The sequence below is a fragment of the Sinocyclocheilus anshuiensis genome, unplaced genomic scaffold, assembly GCF_001515605.1.
Source record: "Sinocyclocheilus anshuiensis isolate Anshui unplaced genomic scaffold, SAMN03320099.WGS_v1.1 scaffold44, whole genome shotgun sequence".
In the NCBI taxonomy this organism is placed as follows: domain Eukaryota; kingdom Metazoa; phylum Chordata; class Actinopteri; order Cypriniformes; family Cyprinidae; genus Sinocyclocheilus; species Sinocyclocheilus anshuiensis.
Window position 1 is genome coordinate 15,610 of NW_015555746.1, and position 20,707 is coordinate 36,316.

The window sequence follows — 20,707 nt, forward strand, 5'->3', positions numbered from 1 at the left end:
TATAATTGTGTTTTTTGTTTGTTTGTTTTTTTGGTGGAAACTATGATACATTTGTTTCAGGATTCTTTGATAAGTAGAAAGTTTATAAGTAGAAAGAACGGCATTTATTTTAAATTGAAATTTTAGTCACTTTTAAACAACTTAATGCAACTATTACTGAATAAAAGTATTAATTTCTTTAAAAAAACTTCTTTTTGAAACTTTTGAACAGTACTGTAAATATCTCTAAGAAGTCTAACTGGTGTTTGGAGAACATGACCCTAAACTAGCTCAATTATACAGTGTTTCTGTAGGCCATCTATTCATTCTAACAACCCACTGACTAGTCAAAGTTGAAATGTGTAGTTTTGGATTCACCATCCTCTTATGAAACATGCTAATACATTTCTGTTTACTGCTTGAGACAGAGAAAAACATTTCTATGTTGGGCTCTGACCTGATCCCCTATGTTCAGCTTCTTTGTACATTATTTTCTCTTGTTTACTCATCTGAAGACACACAGACCAGGGGAATAAATGCTTTTTACAAGAAAAATACGAAAGGAGGGGAAAATGCTTTCTTCAGAATAGCTTTTTGTTGTCTCAAGGCACTGGTTTAAAATTTAGGGATTAAGACCTCATTTTAGATAGCATTAAAAGGTAGATTGTCCTCACATTTATAGCCATTTTAAGGATAAAACTCTGCTGAGTCTTGTCCTTTTCGGCACATTATCTGAACAGCTGACCTAACTGTTCACATGACAAAAAGAAATTAACCAGTCGTGAGTGTTTTGTCCAGCTACTAGCAAAATGTCCTACATGCTTGACTTTTGAATGCCAGTCGCCCTCCTCTGCCTTTTTTAATTAGACCGATGGCGTGAACGTTGCCTTGAGCTAGGAGTTATGATTAGTTATAGCCTGCTTGCGAGAGCAGAACATGACTGATGGACAGTCATTGTGGTTCCAGGCGCTTCAGTTTAGCAGTGTCAGTCAGCTAATGAAGCCAGAATCTAGTGCATGTAAGGTGGACCTTGCGTTTCTTCTCTGATTTATGTCTGAAGCATTCATCTGATGTTAACCATCTTTAATAGATAATCTGAGTTACCCTTCAACTTAATCTGAATTATGCATTATTAAGAATCAAATTAATCTAAATGGTTTTCCTCAAAGCTTCAGGTTGATGGTTTTGACTATTGCAGTGCAAATTCAGATTTCTAGGTTGTCCACTAAATGCAAATACCGAAACTTTGCTCTTGTGATCCTTTTCCATGACAACTCCAATATTATCACAAGCTTTCCAAACTGGGCTTTTTTGCATACTCTTATTTTCTGCCCCATTAATTCTGTCCAGATTGGCCCCTACCCAACACAGCACCTACAGTTCCCCAGAAATGATACGCCATCAGTTTCAATTTCAGTCAGCATGGGAGGCTATTCAACATTTGAGGGCATTCAGGGCAGCTAATCATCTTGAGGAAATGGCAGGTTATGCATATTCATGGTGCCGTGACCCGCTAGTAAGTTCATCCTTAGGTGCCATGCTTTTATTTCATGGGGTTTCCATTAGTAACACCTAGTTTTACAGTGTCCATGTAATACATATTATGTCTTACTGTAATTAATAATGGATACATCAATGTGTGTGTGTGTGTGTGTGTGTATACATTAAATAATTACTTTCTTTATTTGCCCATCTTATTCAATACGTTTCTGTATGTTTGTGCTCTGATTGTTCTTCAAATGCAAATTCCCATTCATAGGCACCAATACCTTGTCATACACAGCAATATTTATATATTATTTACATTTTTTGATATGCGCATATGATTTTTAATTTATTAAAATATTATAAACTGTCACTCAGGGGCATTGTATACAGCCTGGTTTTGCTTGGGGGACTTGCATGAACAGTTTTCAGTGATGACTAAAAAATACAGTTGAATCTAAATTTAAAATTGACTCTGTAAATGGATAGCTTGAACTGATTCGCAAAAATTAATTCTACTTACCAGCTCTAACCAAGAAGAGGAACACATTTGTGCAATTCATGCCCATGTTTAAGAAATGTCATGTGTAATGCATCTTCTTGCTAGACCCTCTGGAAAGCCTTTTTTTTTTGCGCTACCTTTTTTTTTCTAATTCGTATGAAAAACATTAGCTTTAGGCTCGTCCACAAATGTGTCATTGCTATTATTATTTAAAGTATGCAGGATAGCTGTAATCTTAATGTTAAATGTGGTGGTTGCTGATTGTTGACCTGGATAGTGTAGTTTCATTAGCTGTGTATCTGGAGATGCTCCTTCCTGAAGTTAATATTGTGCTATATTTTAAACACAATATTGTGTGTTTTTGCTAATTTTGCCAACGAAAATATTACTTAAAAAGCCACAGCAGAACTGTTGTGCGTCTCCGAGCAGCACAGCGGTATTCACTTTCCGAATAAATCCTCATCGTGTAAATTCAAAGCCCAGTTAGAGAGGAGCCGTTTACTAAATTCCTGAATGAATCAGCAGTTTGTACTACGAATCGACTCATAAAGACATTTACCACCACCTGCTGGCTGTTTTAGTATCTTCTTTAGAGTATAATTTCATTTTTTTAAATAAATAAAACTTTAAAGGGATAGTTCACCAAAAATAAATAAATAAATTCTGTCATAATTTAGGCTACTCATCCTCATGTTGTTTCAAACCAGAATGACTTACTTTCTTTTGCACAACATAAAAGAAGGTATTATGAATACTGTTGGTAACTAAGCTGTTTTTGGTCACCATAGTGACTTTCATTGCATGAACAAAAAATACTGAGATGTTTCTCAATTTATCTTCTTTTATGTTTCATACTTTATGTTAGGCCATTGTAACCTAAACATTTAAAAACAATAATAGCTTTAAATTATCTTTTGTATTTTTTATTCAGTGGTGGAAATGGGCTTCCATACATTAATGAGTCAGTCTGTTGAAAAGATTCAAAAGCAGCCTCAAAGTCACTGGTCAGTTAGCAGTTTGACCAGTATGATTCAAACTGCTGGTTTCAGTCAGTCGATTCAGTCAGTAAATCATTCAAGGCTTAATTTCTCAAAAGCATTGCAAGCCTAAGTTGATAATAGAGACCTTTGGTAAAATATGTAATTAATATAAATTGCATTACTAAGGTAGTGGTCTCATAAATCTTTTTTTTTTTTTTTTAAAGAGACTGACTGTAAACCCAATTCAGCTACAGGTCTCTGTCCATTTTCTTGAAAATAGCTAAAACTATGATGTAAGAACAGTGAAAGCAACTGATTCCACTTGTTGACCTGGTACTTCCATTTTTTTGTCCTTCCTTCTTTCTCTCTTCAACTCTCTCTCTCTCGCTCTCTCTCTCTCTCTCTCTCTCACACACACACACACACACACACACACACACAGTGTATACATTAAATAATTACTTTCTTTATTTGCCCATCTTATTCAATACGTTTCTGTATGTTTGTGCTCTGATTGTTCTTCAAATGCAAATTCCCATTCATAGGCACCAATACCTTGTCATACACAGCAATATTTATATATTATTTACATTTTTTGATATGCGCATATGATTTTTAATTTATTAAAATATTATAAACTGTCACTCAGGGGCATTGTATACAGCCTGGTTTTGCTTGGGGGACTTGCATGAACAGTTTTCAGTGATGACTAAAAAATACAGTTGAATCTAAATTTAAAATTGACTCTGTAAATGGATAGCTTGAACTGATTCGCAAAAATTAATTCTACTTACCAGCTCTAACCAAGAAGAGGAACACATTTGTGCAATTCATGCCCATGTTTAAGAAATGTCATGTGTAATGCATCTTCTTGCTAGACCCTCTGGAAAGCCTTTTTTTTTTGCGCTACCTTTTTTTTTCTAATTCGTATGAAAAACATTAGCTTTAGGCTCGTCCACAAATGTGTCATTGCTATTATTATTTAAAGTATGCAGGATAGCTGTAATCTTAATGTTAAATGTGGTGGTTGCTGATTGTTGACCTGGATAGTGTAGTTTCATTAGCTGTGTATCTGGAGATGCTCCTTCCTGTAAGTAGTGAAGCTGGTGCTTTCATCAAAAGCTTGATAAATAGCCAACCTAAAATTTGTAAAGACTAGCTGCATTAGATTGTATCTGTCCTGTAGCTCCACTAGGTGGTCAGCAGAGGTCTCCCTGATGCTGATTCAGGACTTCATTGATATATGTACATAGGCTCTGACCTTTTCCTTGCATTATTTAATTCTACATTTTAATTTGCAGTTCTGCATTTTTTTTTAGATTGTATGGGTGTGATTTGTTCTTCTGCAGTTCTGTTACAGGAACACTCTGAGTTTGAGAACACAATGTGAGCCTGCTGTTGCATTTATGTTGATGCTTTGCTTATTTGCTGCTTATGCATGTGGTATGAAACGGGCCTTACAATTTTTATAGAGAGTAGGACCCAGAGGTGGGACTTCTTTAGAACTTTCCAATGTCAGCTAGTTTGCTTTACATTCATAAAGTCAGACTACAAAGTTCTTCTGTGCCGTATAACGTCCTGATCTGAGCTCTGAAGTATACTCCATGAAACTTTTAGTAATTACACATCTTATAGGTTTCTAGAACATTCCACAGGAGATCTCCAAGTGGAACTTTGCTCTCTGTGTGAAACAAGGCTTCATATCTGTATATATGATTAAATATAATGAGAGGAGGGGTTTCTAGTATAACTCTCCATCAGGTTAAATTGAGGACAGTTCCACCTGCAGTGTCCATACTGAGAAGCACCATGAAAACCCTACTTCACAAACCAGGGCTAATTAATCAAACCAGGCCAGCCATGCTAAGCTCACTATCTGTTTCTTTTCATATGGCTTTGTAGCCTCAAACCCAGCTAGCAACAGCATCGTGAAACCCTAAGATATGGAGAAATTTGTCTATATTTAGCACAAATAAGGCCAGGAAGTTGTTTCAAAGTTTGTTGGTACTAAAGTGTATTTATTTTTTAGGGCTGTCAGTTTAACACGTTGACTTAATTAGTTATGAAAAATAACGCGATTTAAAATATTTTAACGCAGTTAACGCCCCCAGACCTGTATGTCATCTTACATTTCATACAGTTGACAGTTGACAAATATGATGGGCAATAACTCCAGAAATACAGTTATTCCCTAAAATTCAAGATATTGGGGCAAAAACATGCCCATGTATGAGTTTTTGTCTCATATTTATATCATATAATAAGCATATCACAGCAGCAACGAGAGCAATATCACACGAGTGCTGTTTTTGTCACGAAGAACACGAGTGCAACTGTTATTTTATACAACAGTTCAGTAAATAAGAAGTTAATATTGTGCTATATTTTAAACACAATATTGTGTGTTTTTGCTAATTTTGCCAACGAAAATATTACTTAAAAAGCCACAGCAGAACTGTTGTGCGTCTCCGAGCAGCACAGCGGTATTCACTTTCCGAATAAATCCTCATCGTGTAAATTCAAAGCCCAGTTAGAGAGGAGCCGTTTACTAAATTCCTGAATGAATCAGCAGTTTGTACTACGAATCGACTCATAAAGACATTTACCACCACCTGCTGGCTGTTTTAGTATCTTCTTTAGAGTATAATTTCATTTTTTTAAATAAATAAAACTTTAAAGGGATAGTTCACCAAAAATAAATAAATAAATTCTGTCATAATTTAGGCTACTCATCCTCATGTTGTTTCAAACCAGAATGACTTACTTTCTTTTGCACAACATAAAAGAAGGTATTATGAATACTGTTGGTAACTAAGCTGTTTTTGGTCACCATAGTGACTTTCATTGCATGAACAAAAAATACTGAGATGTTTCTCAATTTATCTTCTTTTATGTTTCATACTTTATGTTAGGCCATTGTAACCTAAACATTTAAAAACAATAATAGCTTTAAATTATCTTTTGGGGGTATTTTCACAGACATATTTAGTTTGCGATTAATTCGATTAATTAATCGCAGAACCATGTAATTAATTAGATTAAACATTTTAATCAATAATTTTTTAATCGATAATTATAATATTATTTAATAATATTATACAATTTTTATTAACATTTTTATATTTAAAATTCACATTTTAGAATGTAAGTTACTTTGGATAAAAAACATCAGCCAAATCCGTAAATCAAAATTAACATATAACTGAAAAATATATAAATAAATAAAAAAAATAAAATAAAATTTTTTTTGTTTTGTTTTGTTAAATATACTCCAATAATCTCCTCAAAGTGTGTTAATTTTGGAGCGAAGTCTGAAGATTAATCGTCTGAATTATTTATCAATGTCTAAATGATCTGGTTCTGAATTTTTGCTAAATTTTGTTGATTCTGCGTCTGGTTTGCGGCTGCCAGTGTGAACTAGGCAGATGCCTCTTGAATTTTCATGAGTCGCCTCTTGAGCCAAGGCTGAGCCGCCTCGCTCTCTACAATTATGCAGATCTGAGCACCTTAGGGACTCCTGTGCTATGCAGAGAGCTTTTGCCATTTCGCCGCCAACCCTTTAAAAAAAAGCGACACTCTCCCCGACGTGCACGCTCCAGAAACCATGTGTTATCCGTGAGCAATCCCGAACGTGGCTGGGGGGAATTCCCAGAAGTCCTAGCCCCGGGAGGATCGAGCAGAGGGAGAGGATAAGGGCTGGGAAAGATGAGAGGAGTAAATCCTTGTTACATGTCTGCTAATAAAGAATTACCACCTCTTTATTGTTGCAGAGCCTTCATCTGTCAAAAAACGACGGACCTTGCAAAGCCGAGCAGAGAATTGCTTTTAAAAATTGCCTTTCAAAAAAAGAGAAGTGCAGTGAACCTTGAACGCGAAGATGCGTAACATGCCGTATTGCGTCCGTGTGGCCGGCACAACAACTCAAGAACCAATTAGGCTGTGAGAGAAGGCCTTAGCGCGCCCATTAGTGTTCATAGTCAAATCTGGGGCGAGTGTCAGGAAAACCGTTCGTAAATTCGCTTCCTTTTCTTGGACGTCTGTAGACCAGATCTTCTCGGTTGTCTTTGATTGGCAGTGTGAAGATTAGCTGGTTTGTTTGAGAGCACTTGTGGTTATTATTTGAATTGGTACTGCGTTTTCTTGTTTCGTCCACATTGGTTGGTTGAATTATTTGACATAAACAGGCAAACGACAAGTGAAGGGAAGTGTATGTGTAGGCCTTCTTGCTCCAAGTAATTGCCTGTTGTCTCTTGGGTGCTCTGTCTGGAGAACTGCCAGAAATTCCCACTTTATTTGCTGACAGTTGTGTAGGATGGTAGCGATGGAGAGAGTTCTGAATACCATCATTAGTTGGAGAAACAAGCTCTTCGTGCTGGGAAAAGGGACAAAACGTACAAAGGGACAAAGAAGCATGGCAGGGTAGAGAGAGAGAGAGTCAAAGGATGGAGGTGGAAAAGAAAGACAAACCAGGAAACGGGAGAAGAATAGGTTTTTGAAAAGGATATACTGTATATACGTTTAGCATGATGTCGGTTCCTGTCACCGCTGTCAAACTCTCGAGAAGATCATCTCATTGTCGCTCGATAACACTGACGTTCAGCATTCAGTCTAAATTACGGATGTTAGTGACATATTGAATCATTCACTGTAGTGGGCGAACACTTGCTAGATAAGTAATTAGAGATGACAACTTTATAAACGACTTAATTGTTTTGTCATTAATGTTTTATTGGATTGCTAGCTCCAATGCACATGCGATTGTGAGGGGGTGTTTAAACCATGAGTCTTAAAACTCTTGGTCATTTATAGCTTCTTGTCAATGACACTGTGAAACATACAAGAGATTAGCCAAGAAACACATACTTAGACAGGAAGAAACCATATGACCAACCACAGACTGATTTGCCATTTTGGGAAGAATAGGCCATAGCAGAGAAAATGCTGTTAAGAAAACCATGAAGTACTTTGCCGAAATGTGTGTAGACTTTGTAATCTGACCAGAAATACCAGTGATTCATTTTTCCTAAACACACTTTTTATAGCAGCCTGGTACCTTGTACAGTACTGTTTAAATTTTGGTGTCAGTCAAGATTTGTATTCAGTAAGAATGCATTAAATTGTTCGAAAGTGTACTGTACAATAAAGATATTATAATGTTACTGAAATATCTTCCTCCATTTCAAAGAAAACTTTCTGTTCATCAAAGAATCCTTTCAAAAAATGTATCTTGGTTTACTCAAAAATAATTTTGACCAGTGATAATGAAATGTTTTTTGAGCAGCAAATCAGCATATTAAAACTGATTCTGAGGGATCATGTGACACTGAAGACTGGAATAATTGCTGCTGAAAATTCAGCTTTGCCATCACAAGAATACATTATAAATTAAATATACTACAATAGAAACAGTTACTTTAAATGTTTATAATATTCCACAATATAGCTGTTTTCACTGTATTTTTGGTGAACACTGTTGGGACTTCTTTCAAAAAGATTAAAAACCTTACTGACCCCACATTTTTTAACTGTAGGCCTATATAAATGACTTTAGGTCCTTGGATCAGTATTATGAATGTAAATATTATTTGTGTTACATTGCAGGTACAGTATATTCAGCACAATCTGATGTAATCTCTCTCTTTTTGTTTCAGACTCAAGCAGATCAGTGTCGGTATGTAGTGGGCAGCATACTGTGTGAAAATGAAGAGAAACCTGACAAAGAGCTGCAGCGTCTGTACGAGAAATTCGGCTACAAAGTCATCTCCTTCCCAGAAGTCACCTGTGCCGTAACTTCCTCGTTTCCAAACAGATGCACTCTGTCCCCTGTCTGCGGTGCTTATAGAGTCTATCCTGAACTACAACAGTATATAAAGGTAACAATCTTGCATAATTTTGTATTTGACTCATAATTACTAACAAAGAACTACTGCAGAATTGTTTTCTTTTTATGTTTAATGTATTCTGCTTGTGTTTATTTCTTGATTTTTTTTTTTCACCTTCCCTTTTTTAAAACACAACTCAACTTATAGTTTACAGTAAATCGAAATCCCAATGTATGATGTGTTGCAGACTGTTATTGAGTTGCAGGGTTTATCAATTTAAATCATCTCCAAACCATTCTGACGGCTGATAATATACCACTAAATTACAATATATGATACTTGGCCGAACGGAGTGCAGCGCTCTGCATTATATGTTGTAATTTCCATCACATCACTAGTGGTCAATATCCAGCAGATTAAATGGAGGACAGCATGTGGAATGTATAGTGAGAAACGTGTGTAAATGGGGAGGAAACGGCCTTAACAACTTCTGAATGGACAGATGACTGGATAGAGAGATGGTAAAGAGGCTGTTAATGAGGTCAGTTTGTGCAAGCTTGCTGGTTGCCGTCTAGTAGCAGGAGTTCAGTACAGTTCAGTGCTGTGAGATAATGTGATGGATAATGCGCTACTTACCACGTGTGAAGCATAGTGACACATGAAACTTAAGGTGTTATTTGTATAGGTGTCACTTTTCTGGTGCTAATGCTGTTCTTGTGCTCTATTTCCAATAAGTAACCACCTAGCATACACTAGCAGCTAGCTATCAATGCCTTGGCAACCACCTATAACACCTTTGCATTGTAGTGGCTGTTCACATTGGGTAACCAAGATGGAAGGCGCAACCAAAATTGTCATCCTTGTGGCTCGCAATATTGGCGTGACAATCTGTCCTAGTTGCCGTGCTGGCGCATGGGCCGTCTCATACAGTTACAAAGCAGCCTGTACCAGATGCTCACTTATTTCCCTAGATGAAAATACATTTTTTCTACTTACTATCCTTGAATACAAGGAATTTCTGTAGTTTATGCACCAGAATGGCTCCATACTGTGATTAAAATGAATATAACATAAAGTTTGTGACAATAATTTAAATGTAGTTGCTGTTAAGAAAACTTTGTGTCCATGTGTTTTTGTCAGATATTATCTTGTTAGTGTGCACATTGCAAGTTGTGATGTTTGATTTGCGAACAAGTGGCTCTTATTAACCAGATCTCATTAATATGGAAGTCCGTTTCCGTCACTGAATAAAAAATAAAAAAAGTTAATTGCGACTTTTTCTCTCAGAATTCTGACTTTTTTTTTTTTTTCAGAATTGTGAGAAACTCGCAATTGAGAATTATAAAGTATGAATTGCGAGATTCTGCCGTTGCAGTTTTGACTTTTTTCTCAGAATTACATGATATAAACTTGGTTGTGAGAAAAAAAGTCTTGTGAGAAAAAAGTCAGAATTGCAAGGTTTTATCTCGCAATTCTGACTTTGTATCTTGCAATTGCAAGTTTATATCCCACTATTCTGACTTTAAAACTTGCAGTTGTGAGTTTATATCATACAATTCTGAGAAAAAAATATCAGAATTGTGAGTTTATATCTTTTCGAATCGCAATTGCGAGTTTTTACAATGCAATTCTAAAAAAAAAACACACACACACACACACACACATTTTCTAACTTTGCTTGTCTGATAGCTTATTAAGAGTAGTGCAATAGTTACATGAGCAGTGCAGTGTAGGAGTTAGCAGAAGATGTATGTTGCATTATGGGATTGTGTGTGTGAGTTTGTAATGTGATGTATATGGAGTGGCAGAGTGTACAAAGATGGAACTGAGCAGATGAATAATGGAGAGACATTCACAAATGCACGTGTGTGTGTAGGCAGGGACATGTCTTTACAATGATTTATTGAATAGAATCTGGCAGAAGTTCAGACTGGCGCTTCCTTTATTATGAAACTGAAGTAAGACTTCCTGCAAAGACCTCTGTACACCCACCACTACCACACAGCACATGCACAACACTTAGATAGGACATGTAACCAGATAGGACATGTAAGTCACCAGGGATGTGTGCGTCTGAAGTGTTTGCTCATTTGTAATGCATTTGTAATATGCTTGAGCAGATCAATCCCCAACATGCTACAATTGAATTACATTATTCAATTCTTTCTACATATTTTTCTTTTTTCTGAAAGCATTATTAGTGCATTGCCACTATCTAGCTGGCTTATTTTTTGTTGTCATATTTTTGTCAACAGTATATTTTAATTAAAATTGTTAACAGTTAATTTATCATCAGGATGTGTATTTTTTGTTTTGTTTTGTTTTAGTAATTTTGGGATGAAAATAACACTTTTAAATGTACCTATATATTTTACTAATACATTATAGTATATTAACATTGTCACATATGGTCATCCGTGAACATTTTTAGATTTTTTTTTTTGGCAACTGATTCAGCTTGTACTGATTCATACATATAAACAACATAAACTAGAGGTCTGCATTGCATGGCTTTTTCAATCCTGCTCCCATAAGATTCTGTCCCGTTCCTCCAAAAATATGTTAGATTTTGTCACGCTCCCACCAGCAACCATGAGTCTGTAAATTGTTTAGTTTTTGTTGTGCAATAGATGAATAACCCAAATAACATTCTGTATTGTAAAAAATGCATTTGAGTAACTATTGTTGTAATTTTAGATCATTATATTTTGTGGAGTCCAACATGTCATCGCACAAGGTCCCGCACTCATATCAGTATCTTCCTGCCCGTATCAGTACTCGGCAATCAAAACTTGTCCTGCACTCGTATATACGGATCAAACCTCTAAACCAAACTCCAACAACAGTTTTGAAACTAAGTTTTAATCAGAGATGACCAAATAAAAGTACATTAAAATCTTTGTAATATTTACAATGTTGTTTAATTTTTATCTCCATGTAATTATGAGTATCCAACCAACGTATCACCCAGCCAGTGCTTGTGTCTAGTTCCTATAAATATCCTGTGGAGTGGACATGTGTTGGGAATGGCTTCTGTTGGTTCTCTGCCGAGCGTGGCAGTTGACGCGGGGAGGTGCGGTCTGTTGTGGCACGGGTCAAACACTGAACTGCCCCTCTGCCAACCCTAGATATCCCTTTTTATCTTCTCCATTGACAAATCCTTTCTATTTATTCCTCTCCCACATGCTTCTCCATCTTAGTATTGGTCCCTCAGTCCTCTTTTATATATCGCTCTTCGTGGAGGAGATAAATCACTTGTCCACCCGTTATCGACAGAAGACACGGACACATTCTTCTCAATCTGCTGAGAGGCTGAGTCTTTGCTGAAAATGATAAACACACACACACACAAACACACGGACCATCTGTTAGACAGCGAGAGGGCAGAATCTCCTGCACCCACACAGGAGTTCACTCCTAAGAAACACAGCATACACAGAGTATGTGGGCAGTCCCATTACACCGTAACAGTGATTTCAAACTGTGTGTGTGCGTGTGTGAGTGCATGCCGACCCGTGAGCGAGCCGTGTAGATCCAGCAGAAGGCTGGCTGTCAGGATTGACTAAGCCCATTAAAAGAGGTGATTTTTAAGAAGTAGGGATAAAGGAAGGGCGAGATGAACTATGTTAGAGGGATTTATAGATGTAATAGTACTGCCAACTTTTTCAGCGGCCTTGGTTCAGGATACGTTTGTCTTCATTCATTTTCTTCATTGGAATTTTGAAAAACTACTTTAAACCAAAAAACAAGCACTGAGGTGAATCACTACTCTATAAGCTTGGATTTGAGTCCAAAATGTTTTTGAAAGTCGTAAAAAGGATAAGAATAGGCCTATGTGTTTTTTTATGAGACAACGATTCAATATAAAACTATTGACCAAGTCATTGATTGTAAATCTTAAAAACAATATTTTGCAACTTATTAAATTATATATAAATATATAAGATCTCATTTCTTTTGATGCAGTTCTTGTCTTCGTGGTAACTCTTCTTGGTGGATCTCTATTCAGAATTATGGGTTGTGAGGTTCTTCCTAGGAAATGTGGCTAAGCTCATGGTTGGTCTGTCCTGAAAAATGTATACCTTAACATTAAAAATGTACTTCTATGGATAAAAAGAAGGAAATTTTTCTTCCAGAGCCCGAGTGTTGTGCTCTGTTACTATTTTGCTCCAAGTAAATAGTCTTTTGTGGATAATTATGTAATTTCTCTTTCTGGTATGTGAAAAGTGATGCACCTTTGACTTCTAGTATAAGTGCATTATTGTAAATGCATTTTTTTTTTTTTTTCGTGTTTTCAGTCTTGGAGGACATTCCTATATATATCCATGCAGTTTTTACTTTGTAGATTATTTAACATCTTTACCATTTGCTGTTTACTGATGTTTATCAAGATTGTCAGAACATATTATGTATAATTCTCTGCATGTGTAAAAGCCTTTTCGGAACCTTCATTACATGCTATTAATTGCAAGCAAATCTATCTAAAGTTGACCCCGCCCATCTTGGCAGTTACCTGAACAACATACTGATTCCATTTCCCTAGTCCAATCAGCTCATGAATAATGCAGCTCTGTTCCTCCCTATCCTCTTTGATGTTATTATTTGTTAAATTAAACATGCAAAATTGGTTGTGGTAGTACATGGCATCCATATTTAATGAGCTTTCCAATGTGTGGGCAGCTGGAAAAGAACCGCAGTGAATCTGAGGGGCAAAAAATTAATCTAATAAAAAGATAAATGGAATGAAGAATATGGTGATGCGACTACTTTAAAAGCTTGTACAAAGTTAGATTTTTTTATATATACTGTACATATACACACACTATATACTGTACACAGTCATTTTTCAAAATTCAACCACCAGTTGTTAATTATTATGGTGTCTCTCATAAACTCTTCTTCTAATCAGACAATATCTTATTGTAAATTTCTGTTAGCAGGGTTTTACCTCCTGCTAGTAATTTCATGTTAAGATTGTATTAACTGTAGCTTGTTCTAACACACAGTCAGCTGGAGAGGAAGAGAGAGGAGATAGAGGAAGAAGGGGGAATAGTAGCTGACCACAGGCTCCCCTTTTATGCTGTATCATATGTGCCCCTCTAGAGGGAGTGTGTGTGGGTGGGCTGGCAGGCAGACTGTTTGATCCTCACAGGTAGCCCTACATCTTTAATGAGACCCTATCAACCCTCCCCCATCTCAGTTTCTTTACCTTCCCCTGGCCTTTCTTTGGGCCTATTTACACCTGCTATTAACATCTGTTTTGGGCATCTAAAACTAAATCTAAAAATTTGGAAGCATGTATGCATACTGTACATAATACGTATGCATAAGAATGCATGAGATTAATTAATATATTTAAAAGAAGTCTCGCCAATTGCTCACAATGTCTGCATTTATTTGATTAAAACAGTACAGTAAAACCAGTAATGTTGTGAAATGTTTCTATTTCAATATATTTTAACATTTTTCTATTTCTGTGATGGCAAAGCTGAACTTTATAGCCATTAGTCCAGTCTTTAGTGTCACATGATCTCTCAGAAATCATTCTAATATGCTGATTTGGTGGCTTAAGAAACATTTCTTTTTATGATCAATGTTGAAAATAGTTGTGCTGCTTAATATTTTTTTGTGAAAACTGTGATACGAGTCACAATTCTTGGATGAATAGAAATAGAACAGTCTATAGAATGGAATAGTATAGAACAGCACTTCTTTGAAATAGAAATCATTTGTAACATACATCTTTACTGCTACTTTTGATCAATTTAATGGATACTTGCTGAATAAAAGTATTAATAAAAAATAAAAAAACTTACACAATCATGAGACTATCAGTTTGCATAATGTTACAATTTAGAACAACATTTGAAAAAGTCCTGATAATAATTTAAATAATATTTTCACTACATAATAAATGGGAAAAGGAAGTTTAAATGGCAATCTAAGCACTTGTAATTCGATGGATGTTAATAGTAGGTTCCTCTCGCTTTCTCTTTCTTTCAGTAAAGCTAAATATGTTGTTGTTGTAACAGATTCCGGTGCAGCTTTAAATTGCCCAGCATTCAGCAAAAATGAACTGTACTATTTGTGCAGTCTATTAGACTATTCTTGTCTTTGTTTGTGAGAAGAGGACTGATACGGGAGAGCAAGAGAGTTCTCACTTGAGCGGTTCAGTCAGGCAGACAGTCATTGACTTAATCAGTGAAGTAGCCAATCAGTGAGTGTTTGTTTGTGTGTGTGTGTGTGTGTGTGTGTGTGTGCGCATATGCATTATGGTGAGGGCACGGCCGTATTCTAGATATAGCTGCTTCATAATTGATATGGTCTTTGTGGAGCATTGTTCAGTGTGCGAACACTGTCGCTGATAATGTGTGTACGTTATCATGGATAACTGAGACATGAGTTAGAAGCAAAGACGTGTCCATCACAGCACTGAACCAGTGGGCTTTGTAATGGATGCTTAAGTTCCAGTCTTGGGATATTTCACGGATTCACGTTCTTCTGGAGGTTAAGGAAAGTTCAACAGAAAATCCCTTCAGGCGAGAGTGATTTTCAGGACGGATAAATAGAAAATTGATCTAAATATAGTGTCGTTTGGGGCTCAGTATGGATTTGTTTCCAAAGCTATCCAAAAAAATACATATTAATATTTATTAAAGGTTGTTAGATTGCATTAAAAATCATGTTTCATATTTCATGAACCCATAAAGTAATGTGTGCGTGTGTGTGTGCGTGTGTCTGTGTGTGTGCGTATGCATTCTGAAGAGGGCACGGCCGTATGCCAGATATAGCTGCTTCATAATTGATATGAGCTTCCTGGAGCATTGTTCAGTGTGTGTGTGCTGTCGCTGACTACATGTGTACGTTATCATGGATAACTGAGGCATGAGCCAGGAGCAAAGACGTGTCCATCACAGCACTGAACTATGGTGGGCTTTGTAGTGAATGCTTAAGATCCAGTCTTGGGATATGTCACGGATTCACTTTCTTCTTGAGGTTAAAGAAAGTTCAACAGAAAATCCCTTCAGGCGAGAGTGATTTTCAGGACGGATAAATAGAAAATTGATCTAAATATAGTGTCGTTTGGGGCTCAGTATGGATTTGTTTCCAAAGCTATCCAAAAAAATACATATTAATATTTATTAAAGGTTGTTAGATTGCATTAAAAATCATGTTTCATATTTCATGAACCCATAAAGTAATGGATATATGGCATGGCATGGTATTGAATGATTGCCATGTTTTTATATACCATAGTATTTACCTCGTATTTCGCAAGTAAGTGTACATCAGTTGTTAGTCCACATGTCTATCCTCTATGTCAGAGATTCTCAGTCTTTGTATGTCTGCACTATCATGTATGTCTGCACTATGTTTGTACATTCTTCTGCACTGGAAGCTCCTGTCATCAAGTCAAATTCCTTGTGTGTGTAAACAGACTTGGTAATAAAGCTCTTCTGATTCTGATTCTAATAAGTTGTTCAGATGGGGCTGAAACAAGTCTACTGAAGCCTCAGAGTTGTGATATTAATAAATTATTCTGGTTTAAAACATTAAACGGTTATTAAAATCTGTCAGGAAACGGCTTATGCATATAAAAAGGACCTTAGACTTTTAAAGTTAGTAGCATTTAACATTTTTAAATTGCTGACATAATAGACTGAACAGAAATAGAGATCAAGTGAGCAGAGAAAATGTCACAGCAGCTAGTTCACAAATAATAGGGCATTAAGGAATAGTTCACCCGAAAATTAAAATTTTAATTTCAGGCCATCCAAAATGTAGATGAGTTTGTTTTCTTCATCTGAATGAATTTAGAGAAATTTACCATTGCATCACTTGCTCATTAGAATGAGAGTTCAAACAGCTGATAAAAACATCATAGTAATCCATGACTCTAGTAATCCAGTGCAATTTTAAGAAAGTTAGATTTTTGGGTGAACTGTTCCTATAACATATATTTTGAAGACAATAATTGAATTGTGAGTTTAAGTGATCCACGTTACAGTGCCTACAGACCAGTACTTGAGACAGCTGCATAGAGATTGGTGTGAAGCCAGTTTCCCATTTACTTCCTTCTGCATTAAGGCGCTAAGTTGGTGGTGATGCAAGTGAGACCCAGTGGGAGTATGGTTGAGGGGTCAGACCAACACCCTTACACATTAACAGTGCATGAATCAGTCTCACCTCAGAGTCCATGCACACACATGCACACAAAAACTCATATACACAAAACTCATAAGTTTTTTTGTATATACACTGAACAAAATTATAAACGCAACACTTTTGTTTTTGCCCCCATTTTTCATGAGCTGAACTCAAAGATCTAAGACTTTTTCTATGTACACAAAAGGCCTATTTCTCTCAAATATTGTTCACAAATCTGTCTAAATCTGTGTTAGTGAGCACTTCTCCTTTGCCGAGATAATCCATCCACCTCACAGGTGTGGCATATCAAGATGCTGATTAGACAGCATGATTATTGCACAGGTGTGCCTTAGGCTGGCCACAATAAAAGGCCACTCTAAAATGTGCAGTTTTATCACACAGCACAATGCCACAGATGTCGCAAGTTTTGAGGGAGCGTGCAATTGGCATGCTGACTGCAGGAATGTCCACTAGAGCTGTTGCCCGTGAATTGAATGTTCATTTCTCTACCATAAGCCAGCTCCAAAGGCGTTTCAGAGAATTTGACAGTACATCCAACCGGCCTCACAACCACAGACCACGTGTAACCACACCACCCCAGGACCTCCACATCCAGCATCTTCACCTCCAACATCGTCTGAGACCAGCCACCCGGACAGCTGCTGCAACAATCGGTTTGAATAACCAAAGAATTTCTGCACAAACTGGCAGAAACCGTCTCAGGGAAGCTCATCGGCATGCTCGTCGTCCTCATCGGGGTCTCGACCTGACTGCAATTCGTCGTCGTAACCGACGAACACAGGTGCATTTTATTGATGGCATTTTGAATGCACAGAGATACCGTGACGAGATCCTGAGGCCCATTGTTGTGCCATTCATCCACGACCATCACCTCATGTTGCAGCATGATAATGCACGGCCCCATGTTGCAAGGATCTGTACACAATTCCTGGAAGCTGAAAACATCCCAGTTCTTGCATGGCCAGCATACTCACCGGACATGTCACCCATTGAGCATGTTTGGGATGCTCTGGATCGGCGTATACGACAGCGTGTTTTAGTTCCTGCCAATATCCAGCAACTTCGCACAGCCATTGAAGAGGAGTGGACCAACATTCCACAGGCCACAATCAACAACCTGATCAACTCTATGCGAAGGAGATGTGTTGCACTGCGTGAGGCAAATGGTGGTCACACCAGATACTGACTGGTTTTCGGACCCCCCTGGACCCCCCAATACAGTAAAACTGCACATTTTAGAGTGGCCTTTTATTGTGGCCAGCCTAAGGCACACCTGTGCAATAATCATGCTGTCTAATCAGCATCTTGATATGCCACACCTGTGAGGTGGATGGATTATCTCGGCAAAGGAGAAGTGCTCACTAACACAGATTTAGACAGATTTGTGAACAATATTTGAGAGAAATAGGCCTTTTGTGTACATAGAAAAAGTCTTAGATCTTTGAGTTCAGCTCATGAAAAATGGGGGCAAAAACAAAAGTGTTGCGTTTATAATTTTGTTCAGTGTATGTTTTCTTATTGGTGTTAAAATGTTTTTCCTTGAATTATTTATTGGTATGGGTTATAGTTCAAGAGTGTCTGCTTGATAATTATTCCCGACAGTGTTTTCTTTGATTTCTCCAGTGAACAAGAGAAAATATTACCTAGACCTAGATCAATATTTTTTTCTTAAAAGTACGAGTACAGAGCTTAACATTTTCCCTTAACATTAATTTTTAAAAGCATGTTGTCCCCTCTATGTTGGCTGTGTGATCAGATTATTATACCACTCTCATGTGTTCATTTATAAAGCTCCTTGTTATTACCATGTTTTTTTAGACTGCAGCCATTGTATTACCGTTGTTTTAAAGTATACGTTTAAATATCACACTCATTACCGCTCAAAGGTTTGGGGTCAGTACAGTTTTAGTTGTAATAATTTCATTCAATAAGGATACTTTAAATTGATCAAGGTGACAGTAAAGACATTTATCATGTTAGACATTATTTCTATTTTAAATAAATGCTTTGCTTTTGAACTTTCTATTCATTATAAAACCTTGCACAAAAATATTAAGCAGCACAACTGATTTCATTAATTGATAATAAGAAATGTTTCTTGAGCTCCATATCAGCACCTTAGAATAATTTCTGATGGATCATGTGACACTGAAGACTGAAGTAATATATTCTAATATATTAATATAGAAAATAGTTCTTATTTATTGTAAGTTCTTACTTATTGTCACAAAATATTACTATTTTACTGTATTTTTGTAAGCAAATGCAGCTTTGATGAGCATAAGAGACTTTGTTAAAAAATATTACTGATCAAACTATTGTATGATAGTGTATGTATAGTTTATTAGTATATTATGGGTTTATGATTTTTCTGCTGTGTATCGCTCTGCTTCTTTCATCACTGGAAGGCTGTATAATGATGCTGTCAGTTTCACCTTGGAGAAACTGACAGTGTTATGGAATCTTATGGAATATTAGATGTGCTTGTACTTTGTTTTTCATAGACAATGTGAGTCACAGCTGGTCTGAGAAAGATAAGCTATGTCTACTATTATGTAGTTTTCTGTTCCCTGTAGCTTGACCCCAGCTCCTTGGTTGGGTCGTTTTGTGTGATTTGGATCCTGTGAGATCAATAACCCTTAAGACTAATAATTGCAACAAAAGTCTACCCAGTCATCTATAACAGCATTGACAGGACTCAACATTGCAAGACCATAATGCATTTTGAATGTGTTCTAATGCATGCAAAATATAACACAACCTATAACCTTAGGGATTCAATTGCCAAAGCATTTGAAGAGGTAGTAAAAATACAGAGTATGTTTGAAATGTTGACATACGACCTTACATTTTATTCATGGTCAATGAAGACCAAAACGATTTGTTACTAGCATTCTTCATAATATTGTCTTATATGAATGAAGAAATCCATACAGGTTTGGAACAACATAAGGATGAGTAAAGGATGACTTTTATTTTTGGGTGAACTATCCCTTTAATGGATTTACTTGGCTTATAGTTTAAGTTGCAGAATATTTTAGAGGGAACATTTTATTTTTTTCTCTGTTAATCCTCCATTCCAGTTTAATATGCTGAGACAAGTGTAAATAAGCCAATCACAGGTTGATTTTCCCAAAAATTGTAAACACTGTGGCACTAAGACCAGCCAACACAACTGCATTTCCTTAAACAATGGCATGAGTTTGGGGTGTGGCTATTCGTTTGTTCAGCCAATTGCAGACGAGTGACTAATGTAATTTAATTTGATGATGTTAGTTGGGCAGAAATGACAAACTCCCTCTTTTTTTGTGAGGCTGGTTCAGTTCTGTTGGGTTTGGGCATTAATGTACCTGTAGTTTTTACCAGACTATTTGTGCTCAACCTGTAGTATAGTGTGCTGTAATCAGATAAAATATGGTATGGACGGATGTAAATAAATAAGACTGATATTCCAAGATCATACAGAATTTGACTGATTCAAACTGACCTTTGCTGTATTGTAAAATTGTGCTCTTTTTAATGTTGCCTATAACGGCCCTCTAATATCCTTAATAAGCCTTCACACAGCGCTGTCCATCATCAGAGATATTTAAAGAGGCAAAAATCACATCCCACTTTTCTTAACCACAGTCATTAAAGTCCAAAACACAATGCTGGTCTCCCAGCGCTGTGAGGAAGCTGTTATTCTCATAGAGAGAGAGATGTGCTAGATGTTGGCTACCGGGCCGCTGGTATTTCAAGCTGTAATTGTACACTATGGGGGGTACATC

At 36.7% G+C, this 20,707-nt stretch overlaps 1 protein-coding gene across 1 annotated transcript in view; it reads left to right on the forward strand.

Annotated features, from left to right (window-relative positions):
- LOC107673607 (testis-expressed sequence 264 protein-like) overlaps window positions 1-20,707 on the forward strand; it is a 69,798-nt gene that overhangs the window by 8,426 nt on the left and 40,665 nt on the right. The window contains exon 2 of the mRNA XM_016467253.1: window positions 8,598-8,819. Coding sequence (XP_016322739.1) covers window positions 8,598-8,819 — 222 coding nt within the window. The remainder of the gene's footprint in view (window positions 1-8,597; window positions 8,820-20,707) is intronic.